General features: G+C 40.7%; 1 protein-coding gene across 1 annotated transcript in view; it reads left to right on the forward strand.

The window, feature by feature from the left end:
* The window catches only part of cntn1a (contactin 1a), a 59035-nt gene that overhangs the window by 33826 nt on the left and 5776 nt on the right, over nt 1-19433 (forward strand). The window contains exons 3-16 of the mRNA XM_085359378.1: nt 2268-2306; nt 8115-8241; nt 8885-9063; nt 9353-9448; nt 9982-10188; nt 11821-11920; nt 12258-12439; nt 12628-12752; nt 13237-13354; nt 13598-13745; nt 14602-14729; nt 15420-15592; nt 16325-16448; nt 19017-19178. Of these exons, the coding sequence (XP_085215504.1) occupies nt 2268-2306; nt 8115-8241; nt 8885-9063; nt 9353-9448; nt 9982-10188; nt 11821-11920; nt 12258-12439; nt 12628-12752; nt 13237-13354; nt 13598-13745; nt 14602-14729; nt 15420-15592; nt 16325-16448; nt 19017-19178 (1908 nt within the window). The remainder of the gene's footprint in view (nt 1-2267; nt 2307-8114; nt 8242-8884; nt 9064-9352; nt 9449-9981; nt 10189-11820; nt 11921-12257; nt 12440-12627; nt 12753-13236; nt 13355-13597; nt 13746-14601; nt 14730-15419; nt 15593-16324; nt 16449-19016; nt 19179-19433) is intronic.

A 19433-nucleotide genomic window follows, 5' to 3' on the forward strand; every position in this document is an offset into this window, starting at 1 on the left:
GCTCTACACATCTTTCTCAAAATCATTTTACTATGATGATCGTAGCGTATGTGCATGTGTCCTATCTCCTCCTTAACATGTGAGTCAATCTGAATGGAATGTTGCACCAACATTATCACACATGCAGCGCTTATTAACTAGGGGTGCAATGATACACAAAATTCATGGTTCGGTTCGGTTCGATACTTTGGTGTCACGGTTTGATATTTTTTCGATACAAAAAATGTTCATGCCTTTTTAATTTGGCATGAACATGCCAATTTGTCATTTATTAAAATTATAAATATATATTTTAACTCAAAAGTACAGTTTTTAAATTTAATGTTGCTGCAACAACAAGCCCCCGCGCTTGGGGCTGGACGGCATCAACACGTTAACAAGCTAAGTGCGCTAACGCAGTAGTTCCCACCCATGTAATTGAGCATTGCGTGGCACATCCGACATACTGTTTTACTTTTGTCCATGACGCGCTTACCTTCAGGGTCATGCTTCACTTGAAAACCAAGATAGTTCCAAACGCCAGATCTGAATGAGGGTGGGGGAGGTTCAATTTCGGGTAGCGTTGAGGCAGTTGCCATGTTGCAACGAGCTTAGCTTCTGTCTTGCTAGCTTGCGCTGTGCTCAGTGGATCTGCACTCAACAGTGCAGCCTAGGCGGAGTAGTCAAATGCAGAACCACTGAACGCTTAACACAGACAGAATCGTCAGAAGAAAAGTTGATAAAATAAATAAAAAAATTTGTATTGTTCGATACATATGCGTACTGAACCAAAAGCAGTGTATCGAACGGTTCAATATTGACACAAGTATTGTTGCACCCCTATTATTGACGTCTATTTGCTTTAAAAAAAAAAACAACTTCACATATGGATATAGGGCTGTTCGATATAACGATATATATCGGATGAAGATATAAAAATGTCTATCGTTTAATTTTACGCTATCGTTTGTTTCGAGGTGTCGCAAAATAAACGTTTACGGCAATATTTTTTTCATTGTTTTGATGGTCACTGTAGTGGCTATATTAATTTCCTAAAGTTCTCTCTTTCTCTTATATTTAATATAACCACACTACGGACGGACAAGCGCCTGTTTTTATGCGTTGTCGTTAGCAACAAAGACGGTAAAACCACTGCGTGTCTGCTTGTTTATTTTCCACAAACCTTTCACAATAAAGCGCAAGATCCTGTTGAGATTTTTCAAAATAAACTGAATCACGTGAAAGAGTATGCAGAGTATCTACGGATGAGAAGCAAAAAATAGCCATCAGGTGCTAAAAAAATAAACCTTAGACTCAAACGTTAGAACAGGCTTTTCCCCGCAGCACGTCGTGTAATAAATACTCACAAAAGAAAACGGCGGCCTTTACAACTTATGTCTAAAAATATATCGTTTCATGCATCAGTTAAAACACTCGACTCCAGGTACACGACGCCCAGCTGGAAACAAGTCGAAGTTGAGCAAGTCGAGCTGCACGAGATTCACAGAATTTACAGAAAATGTTAAAGTTTTGTGATTTATATAGTTATCGGACGATAGATGTCTTATATCGGGATATGAGATTTTGGTCATATCGCACAGCCCTATATAGATAACATACATTAAAATTCTTTGGATTTTTATATTCATCATATACCCTGGCTCACAGGAGAGCAGCAATGTAGCAGAGAATTACTGTAAACCCTGAAGCATTTCAGTGTGATCAGTAAAATCTTGAAGTCATTTATAAAGCCAGTGATGAGAGTCTAAAACAGGGGTATTATCTTGTCTTTTGGTTTTTGTTTTGACGCCATTAGCTGTATTTTGTACCAGCTGCATGCATCGTACATGATTAACTAAAGTTCAAATCCAGGTATATGGCTGCTTCATCTAAGCAGACAACAGCCAAACAGCAGTCTCTGGTCTTTATTGTGGGTAGAGAACATTGGCTTGACATTTTAGTTTAGCCCCAACAAAGATTAATGTGACATTACTGCCATGACAGTTGGGCAAAAGTCAAGTACACACTAGCCTACAGCAGAAGTATAGGCAGTGAGTGTGTGCGTGTCTGTGATTCTGTGGTTCAGTTGGCCCATAATAAGACTTACACTGACACAAAAAGTATAAATGAAGTCTAAATATAGAACTGTGTTGAACACTTATGATAAATGTTTTAGTATCTGGTTGGTAGGACTGCTTTCTTCCATTCGGTTGTACTTTGTATTTCATATTTACAGAGCCGAGATTGTACGCTGGCTTGACTTGACATTCTTTTGTTAAATGTTCCAGGTGTGTCTGTCATTGGGGAGGTACCTGACTTTTATGGAGGTAAGTGTAATTATATGTCAAATATAATTATCAGCGTATATTGTGCTGGGATTCCCTTTAACAAAAACATTCATAAATGTCAGAGATCAAGTTTTGAGGTCACAGAAAAGGCCACAAGCTTATGTGTCATGTGTTATGTTTTCTGAATATCTTTTGACACTTGGCCATAGACATATTTCTTTTGCCAATGTGCCTTTGAATCTTTTTGAGCATTCTAGTAAATGGAGACGGGTTATCAAAAGCAGGAATGTACCAAAATTCAAAGGCTCGTTTCCATCTGATTTATATTTTCTAAACCAGAGACTGTCTGCTCTGGCAGGTCAGTGGAGTTGTGGCCTTCTTGACAGCCTCTGTTTTTAGTCAAGGCTATGTTACTAGACTTTTTGAGAAGGGTTTTGATTTCTTTTTGCATTAAAAGAAAATAGCTCTAACTCTTTACTGGCATTTGCCAAGTTTTCTATTTGCTGTCCCTTCCTACAGAAATAAAAACACTTTGGTTCTTTAATGTGTTTATTCCTGCAAGACGTCAGGATGCTGACCTCTGCTTCACCAAATTTTACACAGCTGCAGATGCAGCTGACATAGTTCACGAGGACACGTTATTTTAAAAAGTCTTCTGGTGAGCAGACACTTTTCACATAAAATACAACTGCCTTTAAGGGTTCAGCATAAAAACAATACAGTGTAACTATTATAAAGCATAGCTTTATTTATAATATAAATACAACTTCTTTTCATTGTTCTCCTTAATTACAGTAAACAGTTCTCAAGCTTTTGTGTTACGTTGATCAACTCATTATTGCAGATACTCTTAAAAGCCAAGAGAGGAAGTAAGTGTGCTACAAATGGGCTTTCACTGTTTTTTGTCCAACCCCTGCCAACTGAAGTGGTCAAACTACCAGAGAATTTCGCTTTCAGGATTCCCATTCAAGCAGTGACAGATGGCTCCCTTTCTCGTCCACAGTGGGATAGGGTTAATGAAAAAACCCAGACATAATGTTTTTTCCACTGTTTCTATTTCTGCATTTCTTCTTCTTTCAGATGTACATTAATTCTAATAGAGATGGTTTGGATCCAAGATGTTATGCATATGAACCTAGGCTGGTATTTAGAGCTAGGAACTGTATTTGAGCTGTCAGGCTTCACCGTGGTGCTATTTGGGGGTGATAGATGAGACAAAGAAGGGAAATAATGTGCATTTCGTCTTCATATATGTAGACGCACACATACACACACACACACTGTAAATGTAAAAAAAAAAAGTCATATTTACATTTACATAATTGATTGAGACAGCCTACATATTTATATAGCTAGTTTACGAACCATTATACTTTATACTTACTGATAGTTTTGATTATTTGGTCCTAAGGTAGGAGAGGCTGTAATTTCTGTTTTTTGACTTACTATTCGCCCAGTGTGCTTGTCTCTAGGAGAAAAATAAAGGTGAAGCAGGCTGTCGGCAAGGGATTAATTGGTAGAAGGAAGGCTTGCTGATTTGTTGCTTAGAAACACGTGATGCTGTTCGCAGGTTGAATTGTTGATGGCTCCAGTGAGCATCTTGTTTTTCTGTTGGTCACTTTTTGTTCTTGATGCTTTGCCATTGATTGTCTTTCACCTTTTCTTGAAGTATTGACCTTTTTTTTCTTATGTGTCCTTGTGGAGTATCACCTCCTGAACAAGCTGACATTATTTCTTCATGTTTACAGAAATAACAGAACATGATGTAGTTTGGGCTCTGCTGGCTGTTTTTTGATGCCCACATCAGTTGTTTTTAAGGTCACTCGGCACTGAAAGAAATGTGAGAAACTGCTGCTTAGGCTTGGTGATTTTGAACTCTTTGTCAAACCTGGATAAGGATGAAGGTGTAGTCATCGGTGTCGATAGCAAGTTTCTTAAAGGTCAGAACATCGTGTAGACAGCCTTCCAGCTGGGACACGCTGCAGAAGCAGGTTTTTTTTCATATAACTGAACTGCTTATCATTCAGCTCGTAGCAGTGTTTATCCCCATCATCCTGCTGTTAAAGCTAAAGTAGAGCTCACCTAATGCCTGCCTCTTTAGTACCAAGTGCTCACCCCTTGTCGGGCTGAACGATGGCTGTAAAAGTATTAAAATCTTAATGCTGCCTTTTTAAATCACTTCTCAGCTGGACACACACATACAGAGCAAACTTTTACAGCTGCAGACTAATACGGAGATTCCAGTCATCGAGCATTACACATCAATGCGTATAAAAGTGAAAATCTTTGGACTCAAGTTCAAAGATGCATATTATCTTCGATAGTTCTGCTCTATCAAACAATATTTTCTTTCGAGTGCAGTTGTAACAGCACAGCTGGTAACAAATTAAACATACCCTGCATGACTGACCCTGGCCGTACCCTGGGCCATACCTCTGTGAGTACTTTGGCCTGCAGTGAGGCAAGTTTTTTTTTTAAAAACATACGATTTTAAAAAGTAGGTTTTTCACTCCAGGGAGAGTTTGGTTTACCACCCTCGCTCATGATGTGGCTCGGGGGTTTGTGGGCAATTATTTTATTGCATTGTGCTTTTAGTGCCAGAAGGATACAATATGTTATCTGTCCCACTTGGACACTCACTTGGTCATGCAAACAAGCCATACTACAGATGTTGCTGTAAAGCACGGTTGTGATCAAAGTTAAATTCATTAGAGAATTACCTTCTTCTGGGATTTGGACTAATTATGTGATTACTGGGATACGACAGGAAAACTGCTTCAGAACATTGTTTTTTGCAGAATGGCAATGTGAGAAATGGCTGCAAATAAAATAAAGGCACTTAAAAGTGAAAAAACAAACAGATTTTGAATATATGTTTTATAATACTTCTAGCCAGCAAGTAATTGTGATTCAACTGAGATTATACCTAAAACCATAATGAATAATTGATGTCTCATTAGAAACCATTGCTATGAAAGATAACAGCCTCCTGAAATAACAAGCTTTGGTTTTTCAAATTCAAATGAGAGTCTAAGCTTACCTGCTGTTCGGCTGAATCAGACTGTCTGTGTCTGATAATGAAGCAGGTCCAGTGGAAGATCACTTCCAGCAGGCTCAGGAGACAGAGCGTTCCTGACTGTGTGTGTGCTTCTTCTCCTTTTGAACAGATGTGGCCTTTTCTTGAGACTTATTGTCCATGTTTCTTTCTTTCTTTGTGTGTTTTTGTGTGTAAGTAGGAGGTGGGATCACTCAGTTGACAACTGGGTAAATAATTACTTGCCAGCTAAACGGGAAGGCTCAGTACATCCAAGGCGAAGTAGTGCCAAAACGAGAACAGAAAGGGTTTTATGCAGGGAAAGAAGAGAACCTGTGAGAGATACAGATTAGGAAAGAGAAGAATGAAATGGAGTGACTAGCGACAGTATCGTATTGTGTTTTGTTTTGAACTTCGCATATTAGACTCCTTTGAAATGAGGGCGCAAAGAGTTTAGGTGGGGAGCTGAGAAAAGACCTTTTTTTTGCACAACAGTGAACACAAAAGTATTAAGATGAACATACAGCACTTTAGAAAAATGAATTGATTATTAAAGTTATTATGATGCATTATAATTGGCAAGACACATTTTAATAGCAGTACATCCCGTATTTGATTCAGAGCCACAAATCCCACCTGTGATAATGGTGTCAGTGTGCTTCATCCTCTAGAAATCCTTAGATTTTGTGCAAATGGTGCATATTTGGGTTATATAAAACTGTCAAGACATGTCACTAAGAAAAAAACCAAAACAGAACATGTACTGAATAAAGCAACCTTAACAACCAGAAAGCTCAGAGACCCAAGTAGTTGTGGAAGTAAATCAAAGAAAAGGGGAGCAAACCGTGACAGCAGGATTTAGATTGGAAAGGTGGTGGAGGGACAGAGGCAATCCAGGGAGAGCTTGAGACAGAGAAAATGAAACGAGGCAGGGAGACTGTAAGAGGCCCGTGTGTGTCTCCAGGCTGTGGGTCTTGTGCGGCCTGTTTAACAGCCCCCTTCCACCATCTGCCACGTCCCCCATTACAGGAAAAGCATAGGAACGGCACCAGTGCTCATGTCTGAGTTACACTTCAGCTGCTATTTCAGCACTGCAGTGCAGCCTCAGTGACTCCCTTCCAACCTCCACAGTCTCGCATTTGCAGTATTTTTTCATGACACCGACGCAGCACAGCCTAAGCCTAGCAGTAGAAAAGGGTCAGTAGATTCCCTTTACTCTACTGAATCTTATGTTTCTTTCATGTTTTCTGTTTCTTTCATTTCTTTTTTCACCTCTCTTGTTCCCAGAACATAGATCCTCACTTAATTTGCCTTCCATCAGCCCCACAATGGCCCATTTATTATATGTGTAATTTCTCTCTCAGTGGTAATTCAGAGTCCTTGGGATTTACATCAATGTCAAGTACTTGCACATGGTTGGCTGCTGTAGTGTGAGTGGGAGATGATCCTGTCTCCTAATGTCTTAATTGTTGCCTTCTGGTTGGCTGCGGAGGGTATAGCTAACTTGCAAATGTGGTTATAATTCTGCCTTCCTGCTTTTTTCTGTTCGTGACAGTCGAGGCAGAAGAATATGCATCTAATTTACTGGTTAAACTGCATGATCCGTTTTGGATATTCCTTGAAAATAGCCAGCAATCACATATTTGACTGCTGGAATGTGTACAGCTCTCGTTCTATTTTGTTGTCACGCTACACAAATATACCCGACTGCTTTTGTGATGTAAATTACGGATAGAAGGATCCTATAAATATAATGGTCCTTTGTTTGGGTTTCTAAAGGTCGCAGAGTCTGTCGATGTGACATTTTCAGAGTGAGCGAATCTGTAAGTACTGCCCTGGATCGAAGAGGCGCAGGATATCGCCGTCTGAAAGAGCCGGCCTCTCCCCATTGAGGTGTCAGCTGTGCTCTCTTAGAACTCAGAGACGCGAGGGAATAACACACATGTGCGCGCCCGCACATTTGTATTGCCGCAGTCACCTACACACGCTCTTGATCTGAGAGAATAATCAGCATTTGGGAACATTTCGCCTCATTGCTTATTCATAGCCTGGCATTGTGTTTATGTCTTATTCATGCCTTTGCTCGTGATGTCTGTCTGTTTTAATGAGTAATTGGGGCTAATTACGTGTGCCTGACGATGCTTTAAAAGGAAGCTTGAACCAAGAAACGCGTTTTCATCGAGGAGAGCGCTGAATCTGAAATTTCCTGTGCTGCGCTTCTCCGCAGCGCCGAGGATGACAGATACGGTATGAAGCAGGTTTGGATTATGCTAAGTAAAGTTGGCATTTCCACTTGGAGGATTTGTATTAGTGTGGAACAATAACATATCCACTGGCAACTGATAAATGCGTCACTCTGGTTTGGCACCTGACTGAGCACATCTCTGCCATAATTAGTGTGAGTTTGTGGTTTGGAATAAAACAGAGGCTTATTACCCTGTGTCGATGCCTGAAAGAGAGTTTGTGCGGACTCAAGAATTAGATTAGTTACAGCTACAACTGGGATTTATCTAAACCCGGCGTCTAAGCTAGAGGTGTGCATGTCTGTGAAAAACGCAAATCAGGCTGACATATTAAATGGCAGGTCCTCACAGAGGCAATCTCACAATCTAGTCAGCATGTTGTTTTTGTTGTTGTTGTTTATTTGTATCTTTTCTTGTGTTATTTCTGAACCCAGTTCTCTTGTTTTTGATTAAACTGCCCCACAGCTGACAAATGGGAGACAAATGTGATGCTCTTGAAACTTGATTTCACTTCTCTGTAAGACTGCTCTTAGTTATTAACCCTTGGTCTTGTTTGTTTGTTGCCTGCAGATGAAGTCACAGGTTACGGACCAGTGTTTGAGGAGCAGCCGGTGGATACCATCTACCCTGAGGAGTCACCCGAGGCCAAAATTACCATGAACTGCCGGGCTAGAGCCAATCCACCTGCCACATACAAGTAACATATGCTCCGCATATACACTACATGCTGTGCATGTTATGTGCCTCTCACCTCTCACAATTCCTCAGACTGTTTTCTGACCTGCTGTCAAACTGCGTGCTCACAAAGATGTTACCTTAATGATGATGAACAAATAAAATTCTGAAGCAGATTTAGCAAAAATAACTTTTTTTTTTCATTTAATTTTTTTGGACTCAAAATTTAAAGTGTTTTAGATCATCTGTTTCAATTTAGTCGCAAATACATGTAAATTAGATTGCTCTGCATCCCTTAAATCGGTTTCACTGTCAAGGAGCCCAGAATTAGATGTCAGAGGGGAAGGAATTAGCTTTGACCGCAGCTGGCATTGAGTGTTTAAGAGGGTTCATTTATAGTGCACTCTCTTCTGCCTTTCAAAGCATTAAAATTTGTCATTTTTTAATAGAGAAGCCCTCAGTTTATGAAATCTGGTAAACTTACGGTAAAAGATCAGCTTTAGTGCAGTCACTTGTCAGACTTTGTAATGTATGTCAGTGCTTCAGATAAGTTATCTGCTTGTGTTATTCGATGTAAAATCAACTAGAAACAACAAGAAAAAGAACGCGACTCTGACTCCTTTCAAACAGGGCGGCTGTGCTAACCCTGATCGTTTGTGTTGCAGGTGGAAGCTGGACGGCATGGAAATTGACTTGGATGCAGGGGGTAGTCACTACAGTTTATTAGGAGGAAACTTGGTCATCAGCAAGCCTGATAAGACTGAACATGTGGGTCAATACTCCTGTTTGGCTACCAACACGTATGGCACGGTCGTAAGCAGAGAGGCCTCTGTCCAGTTTGGATGTAAGCTTTCCATTTACAGTCTGATGTGTAAAGCATCTCCTATTTTTAACAGCGCTGCCTTGCTGTACTTTCATGCATATTATGCAAACTGAAATGACAAGGACAACTGGGACAAATCAAATTCAGTATGACAAATATAATTTGTGAAATGCTAATGCACTCAGAGATCACAACTCATTTCCAAAAGAATCGTTGATCTTTATACAAAACTTACACCATAAGTGTCGTTTTGCAGAGATCTTTAAAACATGTGATGACGGGATGTGATTATTTTCTCTCCCCTTCTCAGATCTCGATCTTTTCTCATCGGAGGAGAGGTCGTCAGTGTATGTCAAAGAGGGACAGGGGGCCGTGTTGCTCTGCGCTCCCCCACCGCATTATCCAGGTACAACATGTGAAGCCTTAGCCTGCTGTTGCTGGATGTTCCTAAAAAGAATGAGCCCTAATATTTTGCAGCATTAACATCTAGTTAATTACAGAAGACCGTAAACAATATAGACTAGAACATAATCCCTTCACAAAAACCCGAAAGAAATCTGAACCCACAAAACTCTGGGACCAAGACAAGTCGTATGGAAAATGAACAAACTTGCTTGCATTGCTTTAAGTTTTACTCTGGTCCTTGACACAGCGACTCTGTCATGTTAAATAATTGTGACCATTCATGCACATATCCTCACTGCTGTTTTCATGAACTTGGTGAACTGAAATGAATTAATCAGATATTTTGTACACTGTTGTTAAGGACATGGTTAGCTTCTTAGCTATTAAGATAAAGAGATTGTTGTCTTCACAAGCTTACCAGATCATTCAGAGTGCCCTTGCTTCACATCCAGCCTCCTTCACTGTTTCAAAAGCAGTGGATAAGCCCAGACTCTTGACTGACAGGTGCCTTTTGCTGTTCCTCTTTCTGTTCAGCCGAGCTGTCATTCCGCTGGATCCTCAATGAATTCCCGACCTTCATCATACCGGACAAGCGACGTTTTGTCTCCCAGATAACAGGCAACCTCTATATCTCTAAGGTGGACTCCTCGGACAGAGGAAATTACTCCTGCATCGCCTCAAGCCCGTCTATTTCCAAGAGTGTCTTCTCCAACTACATCCCCCTCGAGCCTCAGACTGAACGTTAGTACCCCGGTTTCTACTTCTTGTTGTCTATTTGTTGTTGCTTTTGACTCTGATTGTTGCTAAAGTAGTAGTAACAGACTTTTGGGTTCTGCAGCTTAACAGAAAGCACAAATAGAAAATGGAATACAAAATTATAAAAAAGGTTCCAAGAATTCAAGTGTAAAATACTGTGTTTAATACCAATTTATGCTTGCAATGCACAGCAATTATGTCAGTAAAACGGAGGGATTCAACAGGGATTAAATATGTGTCTACTATAAATGCCACACTTCCTCAGATGTGGTTTCCTGTATTAATTCTCACATTATTTTGCCAGTGAGGTGTGATTATAGGGCAGGACCTCAAGTGTTAAGAGATGCTTGAAGACAGGAAGTGACTAAAATGCTGCGTCGGCTGCAATTCTTTCCTCCTGTCCCTACTGTAGCACTGTGTTTAATGACAGCGTTGCTTGCTCTAAATGCATTAAGGTCATGTCCCTGGTATTGACTTTTTAAATTAAATTTACAGAACTAAATGAACTCAGTAGTAGACTGACACATGATGCTTGTTTTGAGACAGAGCCAGCCGGCTACAGAGGACAAGAGGAAACATAAACTGTGCCAAAACGAAGGACAGAAACTAAAGAGATGTATGTGCTCTTATTTATTTAGGCCGTATGTTTCTGAACAGCTTGAAGTAATGGGTTCAAAAACCAAACTAAGCAATGTTAACATTTTTCCTTAAGGGGTTTCCAAGAATCCATTAGACGTTTACTTTCATCGCTGTCAAACTCTGAGCTAGTTTTACTTGTGGCAAGCATGTGTTGAATAGTAGAACACAAGCTAGAAGGATTTGTTCCATCAAGGGGGCCGGGGACAGAGCTGAGCAGTTGTTTGGGCTCTCTCAGGCATACATGTATTATGCCGTGTCTTCTGGGTATGATGTTACATTATTTACCTCTATCTAATTTTTATGTGTTTGTTTGTGTGTGTGTGTGTGTGTGTGTGTGTGTGTGTATTTGTCCAGGTTTTATGAATGTGTATACAGAATTTTATACATTCTGTTAATGTGTTTAAGCATGTAAACATGAGTCATGCTTAGGGCTCTAAATAAAGCTTTTATTACATTCTATAGGCATTTCTTTCACTTTAATGCTCTGAGTATATGATTTCACTGTGTCCCATGTGTGTTCATCAGTCAGCAACGGCATTGTTGTTGCTTATATCTTGTGTTTTAACCACCTGATTACTGATTGCTATAGAACAGTGGTTAAACTTAAAGTAACTCAGTTGATAAAGAAACAGCAGAGTGGATGAGACATTCAGAAATCCAGGGCCCTGGATCTAGTCCTGGACCAGAGTTTTTAAACTGCAAATTACAAGTAAGGATACCGAGTAGGAACAGATTAATACTTCTTTGTAAGATTAAAAAAAATGACAAAATTACATTCACAGAAACAAATAACCTAATCACACACACAGTATGGGATATAAGAGTTCCATATATACGCATTATGGTGAATCTGGTGTGAGATTTTCAAAGAAAACCTTGAGAACAAACACAAAATTATTTTAAAGTATTTGTTTTGTTAGCATCTATAAACTGGGTTAAGAATCAGAACACATCATAACTTGTTGCTCTTCCACTCAGGTCCTATCAGGAAATACCCGGCTGACCTAAGAGTCAAGTTCCCTGACACCACTGCTTTGGTGGGGCAGAATGTCACCCTGGAGTGCTTTGCTTTGGGGAAGTAAGTAAGAGAGAATATGGGTAAACAAAAAATGCTAGATTGTAGAATTTCACACTAGCCAGCTATGTAGAGGTAATCCGCAATAAAAACGACTCTTAAAGGAAAGTTTAAGTGAATATGAACTCAGTTTCAGAGGCTGTTCTGCTCCGTTTACAATGAAATCAGATCCAAACATATCATTCTGTGAGCTCTCAAAGTTCTACAGCTGCTGACAAATGCTCATGAAGTCACATGATTTACAACCCATGTTTCAGAATGATAAGTATAGTGGAGCATGCAACAAGCGTTACAACTTATGCCTGCTCGTGCATTATTTTCCCCTGTGTGCCCTTTTCAGTCCTGTCCCTGAGATCCGCTGGAAGAAGATAGACGGACATCTGCCGTCAAACCACGAGGTGCATATGACGGGGACTCAACTGCATCTGTACAACGTGCAATTTGAAGACGGTGGCACCTATAAGTGTGAGGCGATAAACTCGAAAGGAAAGGACTACCACACCGCTCGCGTGTCTGTGGAAGGTAATTTGAAATTTTCTTGTCTTAACTTATACTGTAGTTTTCCAAAGTCTTTATCAGTTGTATTAAATCTCTCCTAGGTGTGCTTTATGGGATAAACTTGTCAGCACTGCTATTATTAGCACTGTCACCAGACAGGGTAAATCTTAAGATTTTTCTCAAACCCCTTATCTAAATGTTCTCACTTGCAGCTTTTCCAAAGTGGGTGGAGCACATCCGTAGCACTGAAATAGACCTCAGGAGCGACTACACCATGTCCTGCAAAGCCAGTGGCAAGCCTAATCCACACATCCGCTGGCTGAAAAATGGAGAACCGGTATTATTCAGACTCATAGATTGTTATTGTCTTGTAACTGTGAATGCAAATGAGCTATGACTCTAAAATGCTCAGAGCCCTCTCGGTGGCTGTCTAGATCTCGTCTCTGTTCGGTATGCAGCCAAGGGTTGTTACAGGAGCACAGCAGAGACAGGAAGCTGGCACTGTGGGTAGACATGGTGTCAGGAGAGTTCAATAAAAAGCACCTTTTGTTTTTGAGCAGGTGCCAGCATGTGTTGTGTAATGCTCCATAGAAGCAACTGTCATCAGGCTCGAAAATGCTCTAGAGAGCAGCCAGTGACAGAAACGTGGGGGAGGTTGCTGGATGTATCATTATGCATTAATGAAATCCTCTGCCAGGCAGCTGAACTGCAGTAGCCATCATGTCAGCCATCATCACTTTAATTATGGCCATTTGCTTTGTAACAGAACTCAAACATTATGGGAAAAGATGCTTTATTTTGTTTTACTTTGCACTCCACAGGTTGACAGGAAAGAGATGAGATTCAGCAGCTTGACATTTGATGATTCAGGGATGTACCAGTGCATAGCAGAAAATCGTCACGGAGTCATTTATGCCAGCGCAGAGTTGCGTGTCTTTGGTGAGTCAAACAACTATCACAACACCCACGGCTGTGTCACGTTTCACGCTAACTAATAGATGCTTATTATGACATGGTGACTGTGCTTAGCCAGAATATGTATGTGTGTATATATATATATATATATATATATATATATATATATATATATATATATATATATATATATGCGTGCGTGCGTTCCTGTGTTTAATCTGTGCTCTACCATGTTTGAGATGAATAACCGACACTGTCACTCCTCAGACTGTGCTCCCACATTTGAACACAACCCAGTGAAAAGAGTGCTGGCAGCCAAAAATGGCCGGGTGGTGATTGAGTGTCGACCCAGAGCGGCCCCAAAGCCCGCCTTCTCCTGGAGCAAAGACACTGAGCTGCTTTCCAACTCTACCAGGTGAACAGTCTCTTTCTGTTTGCCTCGAATCTGTGAATATTTTATACATTTGTATTCATTCTCAAAGGCTGGTTTACCAGAGAGTTCCTTTGTTGTTTTAATTCCAATATTCATCAACCATAAACTGTTTTCAGTGACTGCCTGACACATCCGGGTTACATTTATCCATGGGGAAGTATTTGGGAATAAAATGTCATTTGGTGCTGACTTAGTTGTGAAAAATGTACACTGGCTTGATTTTGGGGATCTAAATAATCTCTAGATCTTCTAAACCGACTAAATACTGTCCACAGAAAAATTCTTTCGTCTTGTTGTTTGTCAGCTTTGCCATCACCAGTGGCTAACATTAAGCTCATTCTCAAGATTAGTGTGGCCGGCCTGGTGTGTAAAACCCTGTGTTGTGCTCCTCACTGGCAAAACAAGCCTAATCTGTAAGCTCTGAGACCCCCAACAACTTTTCTCCCACCCTAAATACTTCAAAGTGGGACTCACTTGAAGGAGGAGCAGGAGGGAAGTTATTGTGGAACATATGCATCCTAATACTCTGGGTGGGGGCAGAGTGGCAAGGCTGGCAGGCTGTCTCTCATGCACTTATATGAAAAAAAAAATGAATCAAACACTGCTGCCTTGCTGTTAGTACAAGCTTCCAAAAGTTCTCCTCCTTTCTTTTTCCCTTGGCAAACTCAATATCCATTAAGGAACTGACACATATTCTGAGTACTTTCATATTTTTTTAATAGTCCACATATCCCTGGACTACACACTGGGCTACTGACCTTCATATTGTGCTAATAATTTTACACTGCATAATGCTTTCTCCTGAGTGTGTGAACTATTACTTCTGGTTTCTCCACAGGGTGTTCATCTGGGAGGATGGAAGCCTGGAGATCCTCAATGTGACACGAGCAGACGAAGGCAGATACACCTGCTTTGCAGAGAATGACCGGGGCAAGGCCAATAGCACCGGCGACCTGTTGGTTATGGGCAAGTTCCAGCTGAAGAACAATGTTTAATGCTTCTCTTTGTATCCCTGATGTTTCCAGGACAGCTGTGACTTGCTTTGACTGATGTCAACCTTAGCTGGCAATCATTCCTGCCACTCTCAGTCCCACCAAGCAGTAGCGACCTCCAAATGTCTGCTATCGTTGAGTTATGGCCCTCTTTGCAGGCTGATAGCAAGCTTTCGTGGGACATTCAGTCGTTACCCAAGGGCAATGACACGAGGTTGCTTCTTTAGATTCAGCTTAGCCCCCACACGTTTCAGTGAAAAAGAAGAAGAATAAACTGGGATTGTCTGATAGAATTAAGAAAAAAAAATCCCCAGAGACTGATATGAGCTTTGTTTTCCTTGTTGTTTGTTTTCTTTAGATATGCAGTCAGAGCTGTCAAGCTTTTTATTCTGTGTTTTTACACTTAGCTCGGTTGGTATGGATGTGCAGCTCTTTTCTGCCCTCTTCTGGCTATTTTTGATATTTCAGAGTTCTCGCTTTTTTTTTTTTACACCCCAATCAAATACTCTACAGTTGATCATCTTTGAACTGTTTAAGTCTATTTTTTTATATAAGGAATCTGCTCTTTCTTTGATTTTCATTTAATCAAATTACCCACGAGTTAAATAACTGACTCTTTTTTATAATCCCTGAGACCTGTTTATCTTCCTGTTTTTCCCCACAGACTCTACGAAGATCACCTTGGCACCATCTAATACTGACGTTAAACTGGGAGAGAATACCTCGATGCAGTGCGCAGCATCACACGATCAGTCTCTAGATATCACCTTCATCTGGTCCCTAGATGGCCGAGTCATTGACCTGCACATAGACAGCCAACATTACGAACGCACCACAGTGAGACATCATGTTGTTCCATTTATTGTTTTTGAATAACCCAGGTTTGGCCACAATTGAAAACTGAAAAAAATCCCCTTGACCTAGAGTTCACGCACATCCTAAGCATATCTGAGGTCAGGTTGATGCAATACGTGGAATACCTGGTATGGAAAAGTACAGTCGGATATAAATGAACATGACTCTAAAATTCATTTCACATACCTTCCTAGGCGGGAATAGCGCACAGTATATCCGTTTAATGGCAATTTCTGCTAACATCTGTTACTGTTGACATGACCCGCTCTCTCTCTCTGCCTCTTAAAGGCACTAACCATAAGCTAGTGGTTAGCTTTTCTCATTTGTCACTCCGCCTGCTAGGCAAACACTATTATGACTGTGATTGATGACATCCTGATTTTTGCATGCAGGGATGATTTTCCCCTCGTAAAAACAGGGTTCAGTTCCATTTGATACTGTTTGTGTGGCATTAGCAAGACTGCTAGTTTGATGTATTTTTAAAGTTGAATCTCATATTCAGTCAGAACGTTGACTGTTCAGTGTGCTGAGCTCGACATTTGTGAATGCGAAAAGAGGCTTTGTTTAACTCCCTGCCCAATTCACCTCGATTGCTTCAGTTACTAGACTGATACTAATGTGCCATTTATCCATATTTTATGATGTTTGTCAGGCTGATGCATAGTGTATACTTCTTCTAAACTTAAGCATTGTCTCTTGTGTTGTTTTGATCAGAATGGAAGCTCGAATGGTGAGCTGCTCATCAAGAATGTTCAGCTGAAACATGCGGGACAGTACACCTGCACCGCACAGACCCCTGTGGACAATATCACTGCTTCTGCCCACCTGGTTGTCAGGGGTGAGTCAAGAGTCATGTATGTAAAATGTCTCAAAGCATTCAGCTAACTAAACAAACACATAATGTATAGTATCTATGAAAGACAGATTTGTTTTGTTATTTCACATGATATTTATGTAATTTTTCTGCACAATTCTCACAGTCTTAGTGTGTGTGGGCCTCCGTTGGCAAACAGTCACATACTCCCATGCACTAATCAGGATTAAGTTACATTACAACATGTTACCTAAAGTCAAATGGCAGCTGGTGCATTTTTACGCACTGTCAATCACATCTGACAAAATAAGCCTGCAGGGCCCTGTCGAAAAAGATTAGCTCATGTTTTTGAGTCTTAAACTCCTATGTTTAATGGTTGTTGCTCATTTATGTATGTTTAATATTACAGGAAAAATTAGCATCCAAATATTTTGCTGCCTTGATCATGCAGACATTGTCAAAATAAAGCAGAAGCTTAAATGACAAAAAACCACACAATTCAAACAAAAGTAGAAAAAAACCCTGGTTCCTTCTGCTAAATTTCAATGTTCCCAGGCTCTTGTTGTTAGACCTTTAACATGCAGGTAAAAAGTGCACATATGTTAAAAGAACGAGGCTCAAAGACAGTACAAGTACTGCATTTTGTGCAGCGCATGTTTAAAGAGAAGTAAATCTCTCCCGAGCAACCAGACCGTAGAACTTTTTTTGCCAGATAATCTGTCAAACCCAAGACTGCATGCTAACAAAAGTGAGGGAGAAAATGTTTGAAAAAGCCGATGAAGGAAATGCCTTGTGTCCTCAAGCATAAGACAGAACACTTAAGCTTCTACTGGTTCCACCCTGAAAAGGTCAGACTAACTTAGTCAGATACCAAGTGGCATTAGCATTTCTGCTATGGGACAAGTATAAATGCTGGTGGCTTGCCTCAAGATGGCATTGCTTGGCTGCACGGTGGCACACTGCTGGTCATATTTATCCGAAACAAATTGCTATGTCCACCCAGTCCCAAGTAAGATGAATTGTTTTATAGGAAAGTTTGTGCTTGTTGCTATGGTTGCACAGACAAAGTAAAAATTTGACCTAAAAAGCAATGTTTTTAGTACAGTGCCAGCTCTGACCTGTTTATATTCCAAGCGTAATGCCTCGGGATGAGTATATAATGAATCAGTGATTTCAATCTCTCAGCACGGTATTTCAATGAGGACAGCTGCTGATTTCTAAACTTGCTCTTCCAACCTCATATAGATGTAAACATACACAAAGCAAACACTGTCACTTTTTCGGAGGTCTCTGTGTCTTCTTTACTGTATTTCAGATTGTGGATGATTCATCGCACTTTGTTTTCACCTTCTTCTTCTTCTTGATGACTGAGAACTTGTCTTGCAGTGCTTTCCTCAGCGCTTGAAACAGGCTCCAGTGCTGGAGGACAAAGGATCTTTTTAGATAGGAATTCTAGCAGTGAATTGCTTGCCAGTGATCCCTGGTGTGTCTTGGGTGTGCTGCTGCTGCTGTTGCTTTCAGAGCAGGTGTTGACAGATGGCCAGGTGAACGCACAGCGGCTGACTGTGACGTTTCCCAGAGTGTAACCAAAGCACAGGTCCGGGGCTGCTCCTAATGGAGTGCCAAATGCCAGCAGCCTGGGGCGCAACGAGGGAGAGATGAAAGACAGCCATTTATCATGGCAGATGAGGAAGCAGATCTGCTTGAGGAGAGTGTCCAAGCTCAAAACACAGCTCTGCACCTGTAGCCTGTTATTAGCAGGGATTAAAGATAGGCTGCGGAGCTGTTTTCATGTGAATGTATGCGTGCGTGTAAACAGAGTAATGTTAGGAGTCTTGGAGCAATGTTGAAGTGTTGCTGTGAACGAGGAAAACTATTTACAGACTTTGTTAAACTCTGGATTGTACTCAAGGACTCCTCCATATGGGCTCCAAACTGTAAAAAGCTAAAGTGCAGTGTTTTATTCCTTACATTAGATTGTAACAACTAAGCCTTCTCTCCTGACTCTTGGAGGCGAGGGTAAGCTTAAGGCCTGTCCGGCTTTTGGCTCTCTAATCGCCTTAGTTCTCTCGGCTCACATTCATGATTTGGAAAAAAGTAAATTCTGGCTGATTTCTGATGCTGTGGGTTGGGAGTCTAACCCTGACACAGTCTGGGTTTTCTATTAAGCCATTTTTTTAAGTTCCAAAGGAAGAATCAAGAGGAGCATTAGGACCAAGAGAAACACTGGATTGTAGAGCTTTTGCTTAAGCTTTAGTTCATGTATGTCAATGGGCTTCTAAGCTCTAATGCCTTAATCCATCAGTCTTTGCTGATGTCTTTTAAATAAAACTCTTAAAAAAAGGGAAATGTAACGGCTTTGATGTGCAGTATTTCATATGCACCTAACATTAGACATCTTGAAAGTTTGTAAAGTTTTTAAACAGCTCAGGGTCTAAACTGAGTTTCTTTCCAGTTTGCATGTAGGAGACTTATTGACCGCTTGAGGAAAAAGTCAAAGTGAGCATTTGTAGGGATTCCTGCAGCCACATTTATGTTTGCCTCCCTTCTAACAATAATTTAAGCCTTCTTGTTATTCTTCTCTTTGCCCAGGTCCTCCTGGTGCTCCAGGTGGGGTGCGAATAATAGAAAAAACAGACAAAAGTGTAACGTTGCAGTGGAGCCGTGGTGCAGACAACCACAGTCCGATCTCCAAATATATCATCCAGTACAAGGACCAGTTCTCAAACGATGTCTGGAAGAATGCCACTACATGTAAGAGCTCGAGCGTGCTTGTTGGTAAAATAAACACTGCTACCGTAATGCTGAGCTGGATCTGGTGTTGTAATATTTGTGGTCATGCCACACAATGATACTATAGGCCTACAAGGTGGTTAATGTCTCTTACAGATGGCTTAAATATACTTTAGTTATGCTTCGGTGAATTAAAACATAGGATGGGTTCCCAAAATAGAACTGCACGTTTGTTTTAAGGATACAACCGGCATATAATATTCAACCGTAGAGAGC

This window comes from Diplotaxodon limnothrissa, linkage group LG7 (genome assembly GCF_057381915.1).
Source record: "Diplotaxodon limnothrissa isolate DT_005_m linkage group LG7, D_limnothrissa_male_GT1.1, whole genome shotgun sequence".
In the NCBI taxonomy this organism is placed as follows: Eukaryota; Metazoa; Chordata; class Actinopteri; order Cichliformes; family Cichlidae; genus Diplotaxodon; species Diplotaxodon limnothrissa.